Source organism: Carassius carassius, chromosome 5 (assembly GCF_963082965.1).
Source record: "Carassius carassius chromosome 5, fCarCar2.1, whole genome shotgun sequence".
Lineage (NCBI taxonomy): Eukaryota > Metazoa > Chordata > Actinopteri > Cypriniformes > Cyprinidae > Carassius > Carassius carassius.
In genome coordinates, this window is record NC_081759.1 from 34,616,785 (window position 1) to 34,630,365 (window position 13,581).

At 33.8% G+C, this 13,581-nt stretch overlaps 1 protein-coding gene across 1 annotated transcript; it reads right to left on the reverse strand.

The window, feature by feature from the left end:
• Positions 1 to 238: 238 nt before the first annotated feature.
• On the reverse strand, positions 239 to 4,006 carry LOC132140441 (T-box transcription factor TBX3-like). The gene is made up of 7 exons (XM_059549217.1): positions 3,501 to 4,006; positions 3,039 to 3,306; positions 2,565 to 2,711; positions 2,370 to 2,446; positions 1,744 to 1,877; positions 1,008 to 1,525; positions 239 to 773 (listed from the first exon to the last, which is right to left on the reverse strand). The coding sequence occupies exons 1-7, from the start codon at positions 3,794 to 3,796 to the stop codon at positions 459 to 461; spliced, it is 1,755 nt and encodes a 584-aa protein (XP_059405200.1). The 5' UTR covers positions 3,797 to 4,006; the 3' UTR covers positions 239 to 458.
• Positions 4,007 to 13,581: the final 9,575 nt, after the last annotated feature.

A 13,581-nucleotide genomic window follows, 5' to 3' on the forward strand; every position in this document is an offset into this window, starting at 1 on the left:
GTTTTTATATGAAAAATTTAGGCTTAACTTTTAAATGATCTTCAGGAAAACGAGATTATGTGGAAAAAAGTTATAATAGTAATATAATATAAAGAAGAATAATATAATAAAAGAAGAAAATGTAATTATAGGTTGACTGAAATGTTATTGCTAGAACAGTTATATATTGCCTATAGCCTAAAATATGCTTAAGTGAGATGTATGTTAGTCATATGTCTACTTTCAATGATTAAAAAAAAAACAAGGAGAAAAACACAGAAAAACTGTATTAAATGTATTTAATGGTTGCTCTGCAACTTCATGTATTTTACACATTTTCACACATTTACACAGCAGATAAAGACTAAAGAATAAATAGTATATATTAATTTTTGATCCAGATCTTCACCATAGAATTTAACTGAACCACAATGCACATCATTACAGCTGAATTTGTTGTTGTTCTTGTAGAGTCATCTCTAGAGATCCCGACACGGTGTGTTTTGATCCTCATTAGGTTTTGATCTGCACTCTGCTGTTGATCCTGGAGTTGTAATACCAGCATGCTCATTTGTATCAGTTTCACCATATGGTACAAAAACAGAGGTTTGTGGCATTTTTCGGCCATGCACCCACATTGGAAAAGGGTAGGGTCTGTATCGGGATCGGTAGCTAGCACTGAAAAAGGGTGGGCCTTGAACCTGGCATGATAAAGCAGAGGATGTGGCAGCAGACGTGGTCATGTAACTCTTTGGAAAAGATAAGACATTTCCATGTGCTGAGACAAACACACCCTGAAAAATATCAGATCAAAACATTATTTTATTATTTGTTTTTTTATTGAAATTATTTTAGCTGTTACATGCAAGTTAAAGTAAATAAAACAACATTTTGTTTAGCATGTTTCATGGATTTTTTATTTCTAAACATTATCATATATTTTATTATTATTTGACAATAAATAATTGTATATTTGTTTTTTAGTAATATTCAACTAAATTGGCTTAGATCATAAATTATCAACCTACTTGAGAGGTTGTTCTGTGCTGCTGCATGCCAGTAAATCTTTGTTGTGAGGATGGGACTGAAGTGGTGTAATCTTGACCCTCCCCTTCATTTGACCTTCTAGATAACCATGGACCTGTTGTTTCAGATGCCAAAAACGGAAGTGTTCCGACATAATTAAACTGGCATAAATTTGACAAGAAATGTGGCGGCACACACAGAGAATTAATTAGGCCAGGAGTGGGGATGCAATAGTGCCGAGTGAGCGAAGCCTTCTGAGAAACATCAGTCACATTGTCTGCAAACTTGTGCAGTTCAGCATGTTTTCTTTCCACGGTTAAATGTTCATTACTATGCTTTTCTTTGCTGTTGACCCTCATGTTCCTTTCTCCTTGTATCTCCTCTTTTGAAAAACCCTTGGACTCTTGCACCGTTGTTGAGATTTCTGTGGAATTTTGCTCTTCTTGAGACACTGAATGTTTTCTATCTTCATTGCTTTCCTTCTCATCTCCATATCCATCAATGTCACTCTCATTCGTATCTGTAGAATAAATATCTCATAAATGTTTTTTAGGAATAGCAAGAATAATAATATCAATAATAAAAGAATGAATAAAAGCAAATTAATAATATTAATATCGTAAATATAAAAAATTTATACCTAAGTATAAAATTGTTTACAATAATAAAAAGTTTGACATTTATTATAGATTATTATAAAGTATAAATATAGATTTAGGATAAATCCCAAGTGAACACCTGTTGAAGTTGATGTAACGACATTCGTTTCTTGAATTAAAGGATTTGATGACTTTTGGTCACAAGACGAGTTGTCTGTGAGCACATTGGCTTTTTTTGGTGCCACATCACACCTCTGATACAACATCTGTTTCCTAATATTGAAAAATACATATGTCAGTGGATGATAAAAATGATTCTTTTCAGACAGTGCTGCTGACATTGAAAATCTGAGGTTTTAAAATCTAATTTAGACCTGGAAATAAATCAAATGTATTAAACAAAAAAGCATGATATAAATTAGAAGACAAAGAAACATGATGTAAATAAGAACGATTTTGCAAAATTCTAATAATAAGTAAATTTTGAATATTGATCATGTGAACAAGTTTTTTTCCAAAGGTCTGATTTGCTTAGTGCAATGTGCTTTTAATCATTCTCAAATAATGCTGGAGAAGTCTGTGTTCTTGTAGCTCCAGTACTGCAAAATGGGACAGACTCTGAAATTAACATTGTTTAGTTAAACTTTTCACTTCAGTATGCTGATAATATAATTGTTCTGGGAAAATACATTTAAAAGCAACATGTATTTTAGAAGTGAACTTTTAAAAAGGTCTTTATAAGCATAAATCAGAAAGAAAAAATACCTTTTCTCTCGTCTCCCATTTCCAGTATCTCGGAATCCTTTCGCAAATGGGTTATTATCGATTTTCAGCTGAGTTATCTGTAATGGTTAACATATTAATGAAGATACCACATTTCGTAAGTGTTGTGAAAATTGTTTACAACTTTATTAGGCTAATATGTGGTTTGTGTCACCGATGAAACATTGAATCTGTCACCTTTTCGTTTTGGTATGCTGTCACAGCGATAAACTCAGTCTCAGGAAACACATAGGTTTTGAATGTGCTGTAAGGAAGTTTGAGGATGTCATTGGCTCGAACGATATGAAACCTCGGCTGATATTTGTGCATGGAGTTTAATATGGTCTGCAAAACAAAATCATATAATTTTGCATACTTATTCCATGATTTTTTTTTTCAAACAATAATGAAAAGAAACATTTCTGTTCAAATTCCACAAAATGAGGCTTATTTTTTAAATCTTTTTTTGTTGTTGTTGTTTTTTTGCATAGAATAAAAAAAAAACGTAATGTGCTGATCGCTACATACAACTTATTAAATGCTGTAGCGCTTGTTAACTTAAGCTAGGTTGGCCTACTTGCTTATTTGTGACAAAGGAATTATTTTGAGGAGAAATTGACACTAAAAGTCGTCCATAAATTGTGAATCTCATCTACGATATTAAATACTCACAAATCCATGTTTGTCAGATATATTATTCGTCAGTTTGAGCTTATGAAAAGTCACAGCTTTGGACATCCATTGCTCTCCTGTAGCAGGACTTTCCGGGTGGATGTACATTCGTTTGGGCATTTCTGGATCGGCCTTTCCAGCCATCATCCAGCGAGAGTTGTGAAACTTGTATCTGTAGTCATCAGCAGCGACTATATCCATCAGCAGGATGTACCTCGCCTTCCCGTCCAAGCCGCTGCAGCGCACTTTGAATGCTGGAAACATGCGCCTCAGAGAAGCAAAAGACGTTTTACTTATTTACTGTGTTCTGTTCAAAAGACATAGTAGCCTAACACTTAGAGAAATAAACAGCATGAACAGTAATACCTCATTGCCGTCCATGCAAATTAAAAAAAAAAAAAAAACTTTTACGTAGGCTAATCACTCCTCGCGGAGACTGGTCTTTGTAAATCACATTCTTACCTTCCAGACTTTGTTATGACCATCTCCGTGCCGCTTATGTGAAACTGCCCCCACAGTTCCTTGCCTTCCAGGTGAACCACGGGGTCATCCTCAGGTGCAAGTCCAGGGTCTCTGGTCTCCACAGAGAGGTGCGCTGGAGACGCGGCGTCTTTGAGCCCCAGACGAACCGAGTTATGGAGCACGTTCCCAAGCTGTTTCCCGTATCCAACAGGGAATAAAAACTGGGGCTGCTGTCCAAGCATCGAACTAATAGTGAGGTCACTAGGACTGGCCGGTATAAAGTGGTGATACGCCATTCTTCTTCAACTTGTTTGTGGGGTTATTTCATAACGTCATCATCAATAATCACTTCATCCTCACAGTGTAGGCAGCTAATAAATCCTTTCTGAGGTCTTCAGCTTATGTGGAATCAAGCTAGTTTCAGTATGTCAGATGTTGCAGAGTTTGTCAAAATGCATCTCGCCCTTTTCATCCATTTTCATGCTTTCATAGCTTTGTCCTGTTGAGCTAAGAACCCAACTGCAGAGACCGGGAAGGTTGTTTTATGGGGTCTCGTGAGCACAGATGATGAACCCTGGGGACCTTATGCCGGATCTCAGGACAGCATGGTGGTTTGTTGTCAGTCAGGGGTTTCTGATTGGCTCAGTGGACACATCCAAACCAATTGTGCTTGGTAAGGGCGTGGTAAATCGATTTGATAAAGAATCAACTGCGACAAAGTGATTTTATACAAATGGAGCATCAGCTGTCTAGATTTTAGTGTTGATCATGCTTGTGAATAAAGAAAAGAAAGTATGGCAGATTGGGACTTGTTGTCACACAAAAGTCCAATTACAGAGAAAATTTTTGTATATTCAAAAAGCTTTTGTGTGTGTGTGTGTGTGTGTGTGTGTGTGTGTGTGTGTGTGTGTGTGTGTGTGTGTGTGTGTGTGTGTGTGTGTGTGTGTGTGTGTGTGTGTGATTTCTGACATCTAAACGAAAATTCCCTTTTTGTATTTTTGCTAGTTGTTTGGCAGTTAAAAAATGTAAACAAACTCACAAACACAATAAAACAATAAAACTTAATAAAATAACAAATTCAGGAATTAGTCAAAAAATGAAATGTAAAAAAACGTATTAATTACAATTTATTTAATTACAGTACAAGCAATATATTTATTTATTTATATTTATTTTCCATTTTTGCTGTTTTGTTTCATGATTTTTTTTTTTCAGAACGGACATTATTCTGATGTTATTTTATACGTTAAAAAGTAGTCCTGTTCTAATGGCAGTATACCGTCTGTAGAACAAATAGTGGAACATATACAATTTATATATGACTAACATATACAATATTATATATATATATATATATATATATATATATATATATATATATATATATATATATATATATATATATATATATATATATATATGTATAGGCTTAACTGATGCTCTCTTTAGGACTGTCGCATTAAATTACCCCTCCCACTCACCTCCCACATGACCACCCATAATCAATCTTACATCTCTAAACTAGATGCTTGATACAAAAGCACCAAACAGTATGACCACAATATACATTCCAACTTGGGAAACTCTTTCCCGTCTTTTCTTTACTCCCAGAATCCGTCCCATAATATCATGCTGTGACATGAGTGGGAAGTGACTGAGGGTTCAGCTGATGTATGCTTTTGATTGTCTTGGCTGGATTAGTGAGTGTATTCAGTTACAAGTTTTTATTACAGAAGAGTTTTGGCTGCACATTCCACAAAGGCTCAAAAACGCCACAGTGGACTGAGTGAGAGCAGCAGGACACAAGCCTCTTGAAACCATCAGTTGTGCAACTTTGTAATCAACACAAACCATTTTCCTTTTCTATATGTCAACAATCACATATTTAAAAGCTAAACCACTCCCCATGGGGGGAATCCCCATCAGACGCTCCATTTCAAGGTTTTTAAAAAGGATCTATTTCTGTTTCTGCTCAAGGCATCAGCACTTTAGCACAGTGTTTTTCTTAGTGGGAGGCTAACTGGTGTCACTTTTGTGTTGTTATTGTATTAATGTACAGTATAGTGTAAAATACCTGACAGAACATTGCTTCAGTATCAGTGCATTTAAATGCAGCTTGTCTGGTGCAATTTTTCCTGTCTCTTATCTCAGAGATTTCTATATTGAATCATAAACAAAAATTAGCCTAGTCGTATACACTACCATTCAACCGTTTCATGTTTTAATCATTTGAAAAGAAGTCTCTTATGCTCACCCAGGTTGCTTGTATTAGATGAAAATCATGTTATAAATTCAAATATTTCAAATATGATTTCAATTTAAAAAACATTTTCTATTGTAATATATTTTAAAATGTAATTTATTCCCGTTATGGCAGTCTGAATTTTGAATTCTGAATTCACAGCCACAGCTTCAGGTTTCAGTGCACAATCCATCAGAAACCATTCTAATATGCTGATATTCTGTAACAACAACAACAAAAACACTTTTGGAAAAATGTTGAAAACTGGTGCCTAATATTTTTGTGGAAACCATGATATATATATTTTTAATGAATATAAAGTTCAAAATAATATATATATATTTAACTTTAATATCTTAACTGTCACTTTTGATCAATTTCATTCAAACACTTGATCTATATCTATATACAGCTTTATTTTCGAACATTGCCTACATTCTGAAGCATTTGAATGATTTCACACCCTGCTTCTGTAAAGGGTAAATCTGTGAATTTATGATGACGCTGTTCTATGACAGCTTTATGTCCTGTGTTCAGCTGCGCTGCCTCGGTGGCTGAGAGTACAAAGAAAGATCCATACACCGGATTATGAGAGATATGCCATCTGCAGCCATCCACTACTGATGACCCAATCTTTATTGGACAAGGAGCAACCCTGGCTGTCAATCATCCCTACTTCAAAGAGGGAGCGGGCAGAGAGTGGTGGGAGGGAGAGAGAGCGCTGATGCCAGTCTGATATTTGTGAGAACACTAACAGGCATTGTGTGTAACTTAACACCGAGTTGCTTTAAACTGCTCCTCAATTGACCATTGAGGTGTGGCTGGTTGGGAAGCAGTGAGGTTTTAATGCTACATTTTTTTTTTGTAATGTTATAGTTTCATTTACATTTTACCATTGCATAAGCTTTGTGCTATCTTTTAAAATAAAAAAAAATAAAATAAATTGACAGCATGAGCAGTCTGTATTTTTATTCATGCATTTTTTCCCCCTTGTTTTTCATTCATTCAGCTCACAAATCTGAAGAGACAACCTTGGATAGAAGGATTTCAATAAAGCATTATAACAGTAAAAAAAGAAGCAATTCATTTTGAACTTGAACTGAACAATTTGCAGATGTGAAGGTGAAGGGATTCGGATTTGTGAATATATCTGAGAAGGAAAATGCAATTACTTCATGTGAGTAATTGGGGTTACTTTCCTCCAGTGAACGAGCAATGAGTGGCCTCAATGTGGCCATCTCTCAAACACCTCAGCTGTTTATTTAGAGGGGCTGTGATGAATAGTCGGCCGCTAACAGACTGGTGTGACTGGACATGCTTGGACTGTGGAGGTGGGAGGAATGTAGTTAAACAGTGGCACTGAGAAGGTGTGAGGAGAGAGAGAAGTCGAAATGGAGCACATCATGCTGACCAGTAGATGATACAGTTATGGAAACCAAAACAGGACAGGCAGGAATGCCCCAATCCCATATTTTTAAATGATGCACATTCAAGATTAAGTAAACCCTAGAAATCAGCACATTGCTTCAGACAGGTTTTCTGGGAGCAGATCCAACAGCAGATGAATGAGCACTGAGGGAAATGAAAGTAAATTACTGATTGTCCAACAAGTCTGCAGTCATTAGTGTGATTCAGTTTACATCCTAATGAAGAACACTTTGTTTCGTAATATATAATGCCATAATAAAATACATTATGTTCTTTTGAATGTTCTATTTATTAAAGAGTCCTGATGAAAATATCATGATTCCACAAACATTTTAAACAGCACTTTTTGTTTGTTTGTTTGTTTGTTTGTTTGTTTGTTTGTTTGTTTGTTTTTTGTACAGCTAATTGGTATATTAGAATGATTCATTTGACATTGAAGACTGGAGTAATAGCTGCTGAAAATTTGGCTTTGCCATGACAGGAATTATTTATATTTAGTATATAACAATAGAAAAATAAATATTTAGTAGGAAATCAAGAAGTTCAGTCTATGAGAACACATATGTAACCATAAACCACAAAAGAAAAAATTATAAGGGTCAATTTTCTAAGTTTAGATTTATACATCATCTGAAAGCTGAATAAAAGTTTTCCATGACATATGGTTTGTTAGGATATAGGACAATATTTGGCCGAGATACAACTATTTAAAAATCTGTAATCTGTAGGTGCAAAAAATATAAATATTGAGAATATTGCCTTTAAATTTGTCCAAATAAAGTCCTTAGCCATGCATATTACTAATCAAAAATTACTTTTTTATATATTTATGGTAAAAACATTTTTACAAAATTTCTCATGGAACATGATCTTTACTTAATATCCTAATAATTTTTGTCATAAAAGAAAAAATTATAATTTTGACCCATACACAGTATTTTTTTTGGCTATTGCTACAAATATACCTGTGCTATTTATCATTGGTTTTGTGTTCCAGGGTCACATATTTGAAGATATTTAATGAAATATTGTAAAATATTATGATCTGTCAGTAAGCATTTGAGCTTTTGAGCTTTTGAGGACCATTTTCAGCACATTCAGATTAATTGCTAATCTTTTTAAAGAATACTTGCATTTGAAAAAGCTAAACATTTGTCCTACTTATTTATTATATATAAATGGTTCAAGTTCTTATTCCCACTCTAAAGAACAAAATAAATGATTGAACATAAATTACAGCCAGCAGAGCCCAGGCGAACAATTTTTTATTATTATTTCATTTTTTTATTTAATTATTATTTTGTGATCCGTATTTTCAAACAACAAAAAAGACTCACAGCGACAAATACTGTTCTGAAGGTTAATTGTTTGTCTCATTGTAAGAGGCGATGAGAAAAACATCTTATGCGTTTGTACTTGATAAAGAAAGAAATCAATTTCATTGCCACATCTGCTCATTGGGAATCAAATACAACTTTTCCTGCACAAACATTGATCGATGTCAGGAGGGCAATGATAACTGGCAGGTTTGAATGTACCTTCAGTCAGATGAAGGTCGGTCCTCAAAAACCATTGAGGCAATTTTAATACTGGCTTTGCTTTGAAACGGCAACCATAATCTGCCTCATAATAAGTGCAAATATATAATTGCTATAATGCTGAAATCTTTTGAATGTGTTTTTGTTTATTTATTTGAAAATTAAGCTCTTTGCTGACCATCCATCCCAAAATGGCTTTTACAATGTGTGTAATGACAAATAAGTGAAGTAAAATCAAAAAGATTTAATGGGAGTTACTCTTTAGCTTATCTGGGACCATTCTTGAAGTATGTTTTAAAAATGTAAAAGTTAGCATGTTCTTTGGGGAAAACTGGCTTTGAAACTGCTCTTTGGGTGCCGTTGTGTGAGGCTCAGGAGGTCCGGCTCATTGAAACACAACTAATCCCATGAACACCCACGCCAAAAAGACAGTATTGATGTTTTTGAGCAGTGAAAACCTACTCTGGTAGATTAGGAAAGGTCTGCCAGGCTCAGTAAGCCTGTGATTAAAAACTGTAGTAGTCCTTAGAGTATTAAACATGAATCTGGGTAATGAACACAGAGGGAAGGGGTAAATAAAGGAAGCTTTTCGGGAAATTAAATAAGATGTAAACATTTGTTTACTTTGGGGGTCATTCGGCATCTGATATAGATTTCTGAAAATATCAGAATATTTCATACTGTGTCCTGCATTATAGCAGTATTGTTTTTGTTTTTTACAGTATACTGAAAGTAAAGTCATGCAGAGGTTTCTATTTTGTGATTTTACTATAGTTTTCAGATCTGAAGAAAGGTGTTAGCAAGGCATCTGAACAACTTACAAAATTCAAGTATTTCCAAGCAAATGCACGCGAGCATGAATATTGTTTTCTATATATATTTTAATTAATATTTGTTTATAAAAATATATTTTCAGATATATTTCACGTAAATATTTTATTTCAGATTTTGTTATACCCAGTAATTCAACAAGTTGGTTGTACTGTTAAGGCTGAATGCATTTTAAAACATGTTTTTTTTAGATTATGGATATATAGCACTCATTTCATGCAATCTACAACTATTTTTTTTTTCAGATGAGACTGTTCCATGTCATACAGAAAGACCTTGAGGCTTCTGTCTTATATTTGTCATAAGATAATAGTTCTAATGTGTGAAAATTGATTCCCTTCTCTTTGCCCCATGTTTTTTTTTTCTCTGTTTGCTTCATGGAAGTGATTTATTCCCTTTATATTAAAATGCCTGGATTGATTTTGCAATGCAATAAAGCCAATAAAAGTATGTTTACTTAAGCTTTGCAAGGGCTTTGATGCATTTATTTGCCAAATAGTATGGGTCAGGACAAAGTACACTGTGAAAGGCAGAAAGGCATAAGCTTGAATATCATGGATTTCAGTACAGTGTAGCTTTTTTTAAAACATTTACATAAAAAAAGAAAGAAAAAGTCTGATTTGTTCAGTTTAAAAAAGTACCTGTTTAAATATGGCTCATGTAGTTTTTTTTTTGTTGTTGTTGTTTTTTTTTACAAATGTTTTATGTCCTGAATAATATTGTAAAAATATAGTACAAAAAAAAAATTATTGTAATTGCAGGTTGTCATGACAAAATGTTAACACATAAGAGCCTAGGAGCCAGTATTCTGTCTGTGAAGGTCCGGTCGACTATAGCACATAGTTGTGTCCAGCTCTTCAAACAAAAAGCAATAATTACTCTTATACCTTTAATTTGTTTTGGTATTTATTTATACATTTTGGTGTGCATTCTTTAATGTCAGAAATTGAACGTAAATTGTATAAAAAAAATTTAACAAAAAGGGTTTGGGTTGTGCTAAAGACATTGTATGCATGAGTGTGTTTGTGTGTCTTCTGTGTTGTGCAGAACCATATGCACGAAGGTTTTCATGTCACAGTAGGATCTAAGAGTTTGAGAAATGTTTGGAATTTGTCATGTCTGCCTGTGAATCTGTCATCAAACCTACAATTGTCTCCCAACATCCCGTTTATTCTAGTTTCAGTCCCTGCACAGCAGTGGCTTTTCTTCACTAGACTCATTGTTGACTCTAAGAGGGAAACTGTCTTCTCTTTGAAGCGGCTCTCCATACACATTTGTGGAAACTATTTGTAACGCTTAAATGAACAAACACGTGAAGTATCACTTAAAAAAAAGAAAAGACAAAAAAACTGCTAAAAATAATGTGCTAAAAACAATTGCATTCTTGGAAGCATGACTGAATCAAAAGTGAGTAAAGACAAATTAATAATATTACAAAAGATTTATATTTCTAATTAATGCTGCACTTTTAAACTTTCTACTTATCAAAGAATACTGATTTAATTTTTTATACCGTGTTTCATCATGATCAGCATATTAGAATGATTTCTGAAGGATCGTGTGACACTGACGATTGGAGTTATGAATGCTGAAAATATTACATTTTTAAATATATTAAAATACAATGCTGTTATTTAAAAATGTTATACTTTATTATTATTATTACTGTTTACTGTATTATTTATCCAATAAATGCAACTTTAGTGCGCATAAGACAGCTTTCAAAAGCATTAAAACGTCTTATTTTAAACAAGTTTCTACCCTGAAAAAAGAGCCAGAGTCAGACAGCCAAAGGAAGTCAGCACAACATTCATCGGTATGATGGAATAAATAAATAAAATGAGCAGACGACAGGCTTGCTTTAATGTTAATGAGGCATATTGATCAAAGTCAACAGTAAAAATCGGCAGACAGATAATGGGTGAGTGGAGGCTTCCTCTGGGAGAAGACGTCAGATCTGGAGTGAATAAAGCACTGATGATAAGTGGTAACTATAGTGATGAGATATTATACTAATATTCCTCAGCTTAACAGCAGGTTAACCGATTAACCAGAGTTTTATATTTATTTTAAATTATAAACTATATATATATGATGCAACTGAATGAAAGCATTAATTTTAATAAAATATTAATTTAAAATTGCTTTTATATTATTTACATAGAATAAAATAAGCGCTATAATGATTCATTATTTATATACTTTTAAAATGCCCAAATTCAATAAATAAAAACATGCACTTTCACAGTCTAACAGACACTTAAGGAATCACCACTGGTGTGAATTATTGATTGAGAGAGACATTCTGATGAGGATGGGGTTTGGAGCAGTGCTATTTAATTAAGGAAATGTACTCTTTCTCTTCCGTTTTCTTTTGTCAGCACAAACACCTCAATGGAAGAAGAGGTGAACTGAGAACACTTAAGCACAAAGAGGCCCATCATTCCTCAAGCAGATTCCTTTCCTGCCTCTAATTATGGCTTCTGATTCAAACTGCGTCAAAATTTATGTCTGAAGGTGTTCTTAATGTCTGCTGTCTGCGCTGAGATATACAAACTGCAGATATTCCTGTGACACCCGCTATAGAAAGAGAATTAAGGCTTATTTATGATCACATTATTCACGGGTGGACCATATCTCAGTGTAGCTTACTTTAAAAACAAAATAAATCTAAAAGACTTACCATTTATAATGGAGATGTCCTTTAAAACAAACACTCCGCTTCGTTATAGCATGTTCAGCGAACTCGGTGCTATATGAACAGGTGCAGCCTGATGCGAAATGATCTGTTTCAAATTCAGGATTATGGAGCCTGAGTAATTGGTGATGGAGTATAAAACAGCAGGTGATATCGACCTCACAAATATGGATTACACTGAATGAGGGCCAGTGAAGCAGCTGCTACTTACTGAATGACAACAGAAAGTTTTTAAGGGTTAAACTTTTGTGTGTGAACATTTACTTACTGGTAAACCTTACCCAACCCATATATCTGCATTGATTGTTTCACTTCTCTTCTAAGAAAACGTCACATAAATGTGTCAAAATCAATTATATCTGTACAATCGAGAAAGAGGACAAAGTCTTTGCTAGACTGAATGAATTTGTTGATTCCAAATTGTTGATTTTCTGTAGCAGATCAGTCCATGGTACAGTAATCGAGAATGAGAAACATACTTTGGATTGTGATACTTTGCTCAGAAACTGGTTGTTATGAAATTTCTGGAACCATAATCCTACATCTTCTTATTTTGTATCTTGTTAAATGAAAAGATCTGGCAAAGACAAGACACCTTAATCATGGATTGGTTAACAGAGAAAGAGAAATGCAAGGATCAGAAAAGCAAAGATTCATGCTTCAAAGATTTTAAAGAAAGGTTTGGCTGTAAACCCTTTTTTAATTCTGTTATGATATTACGTTTTCTTCGATGCATACACTACTGATAGACTCTTGGGATATTCCACTTTTGATTTTATATCTGTGATATATGGAGAAAAATTCGTACTAATTCAAATATTTTCTACACTTAGTTATCCTTCTTATGGTAGGAATATTGCATTAAAATTAATCTGTGACCGTTTTTTTCTTCCTAAGCTTTGATTTGAGAAAAAACTGTAAGGTCAATCGATAAGAAAGAAATGCAATCAAGCTAAATGCAAAACAGAAATTATAAATTATACATTTTCAAATCATAAATTATACATTTTTGTTGTAAAACAAAATAAAAAAATTCAAATAAATATTTTATCATTTTAAATAATACTGTTGATTCACTGTAATTTCTTAGTTTCATTTTATTCATTTTTATTTTATTTCATTCAATTATTTTATTTTATTTTTACAGTCTTATTTTTTTACTTATTATAGTTTGACTTGCATAACTGGGTCGTACTCATTACACTGCTGGTAATCAAGCCTTCATACGCCTGCCAGAGGAAAACAGAGTGTTTGGGAAGAGCAGAGGGGTCGACTCAGTGAAGTAACCTGAACTGGTATATATGGTATTCTCTGACTTGCCTGATTAGGTATGACAGCTTAGGC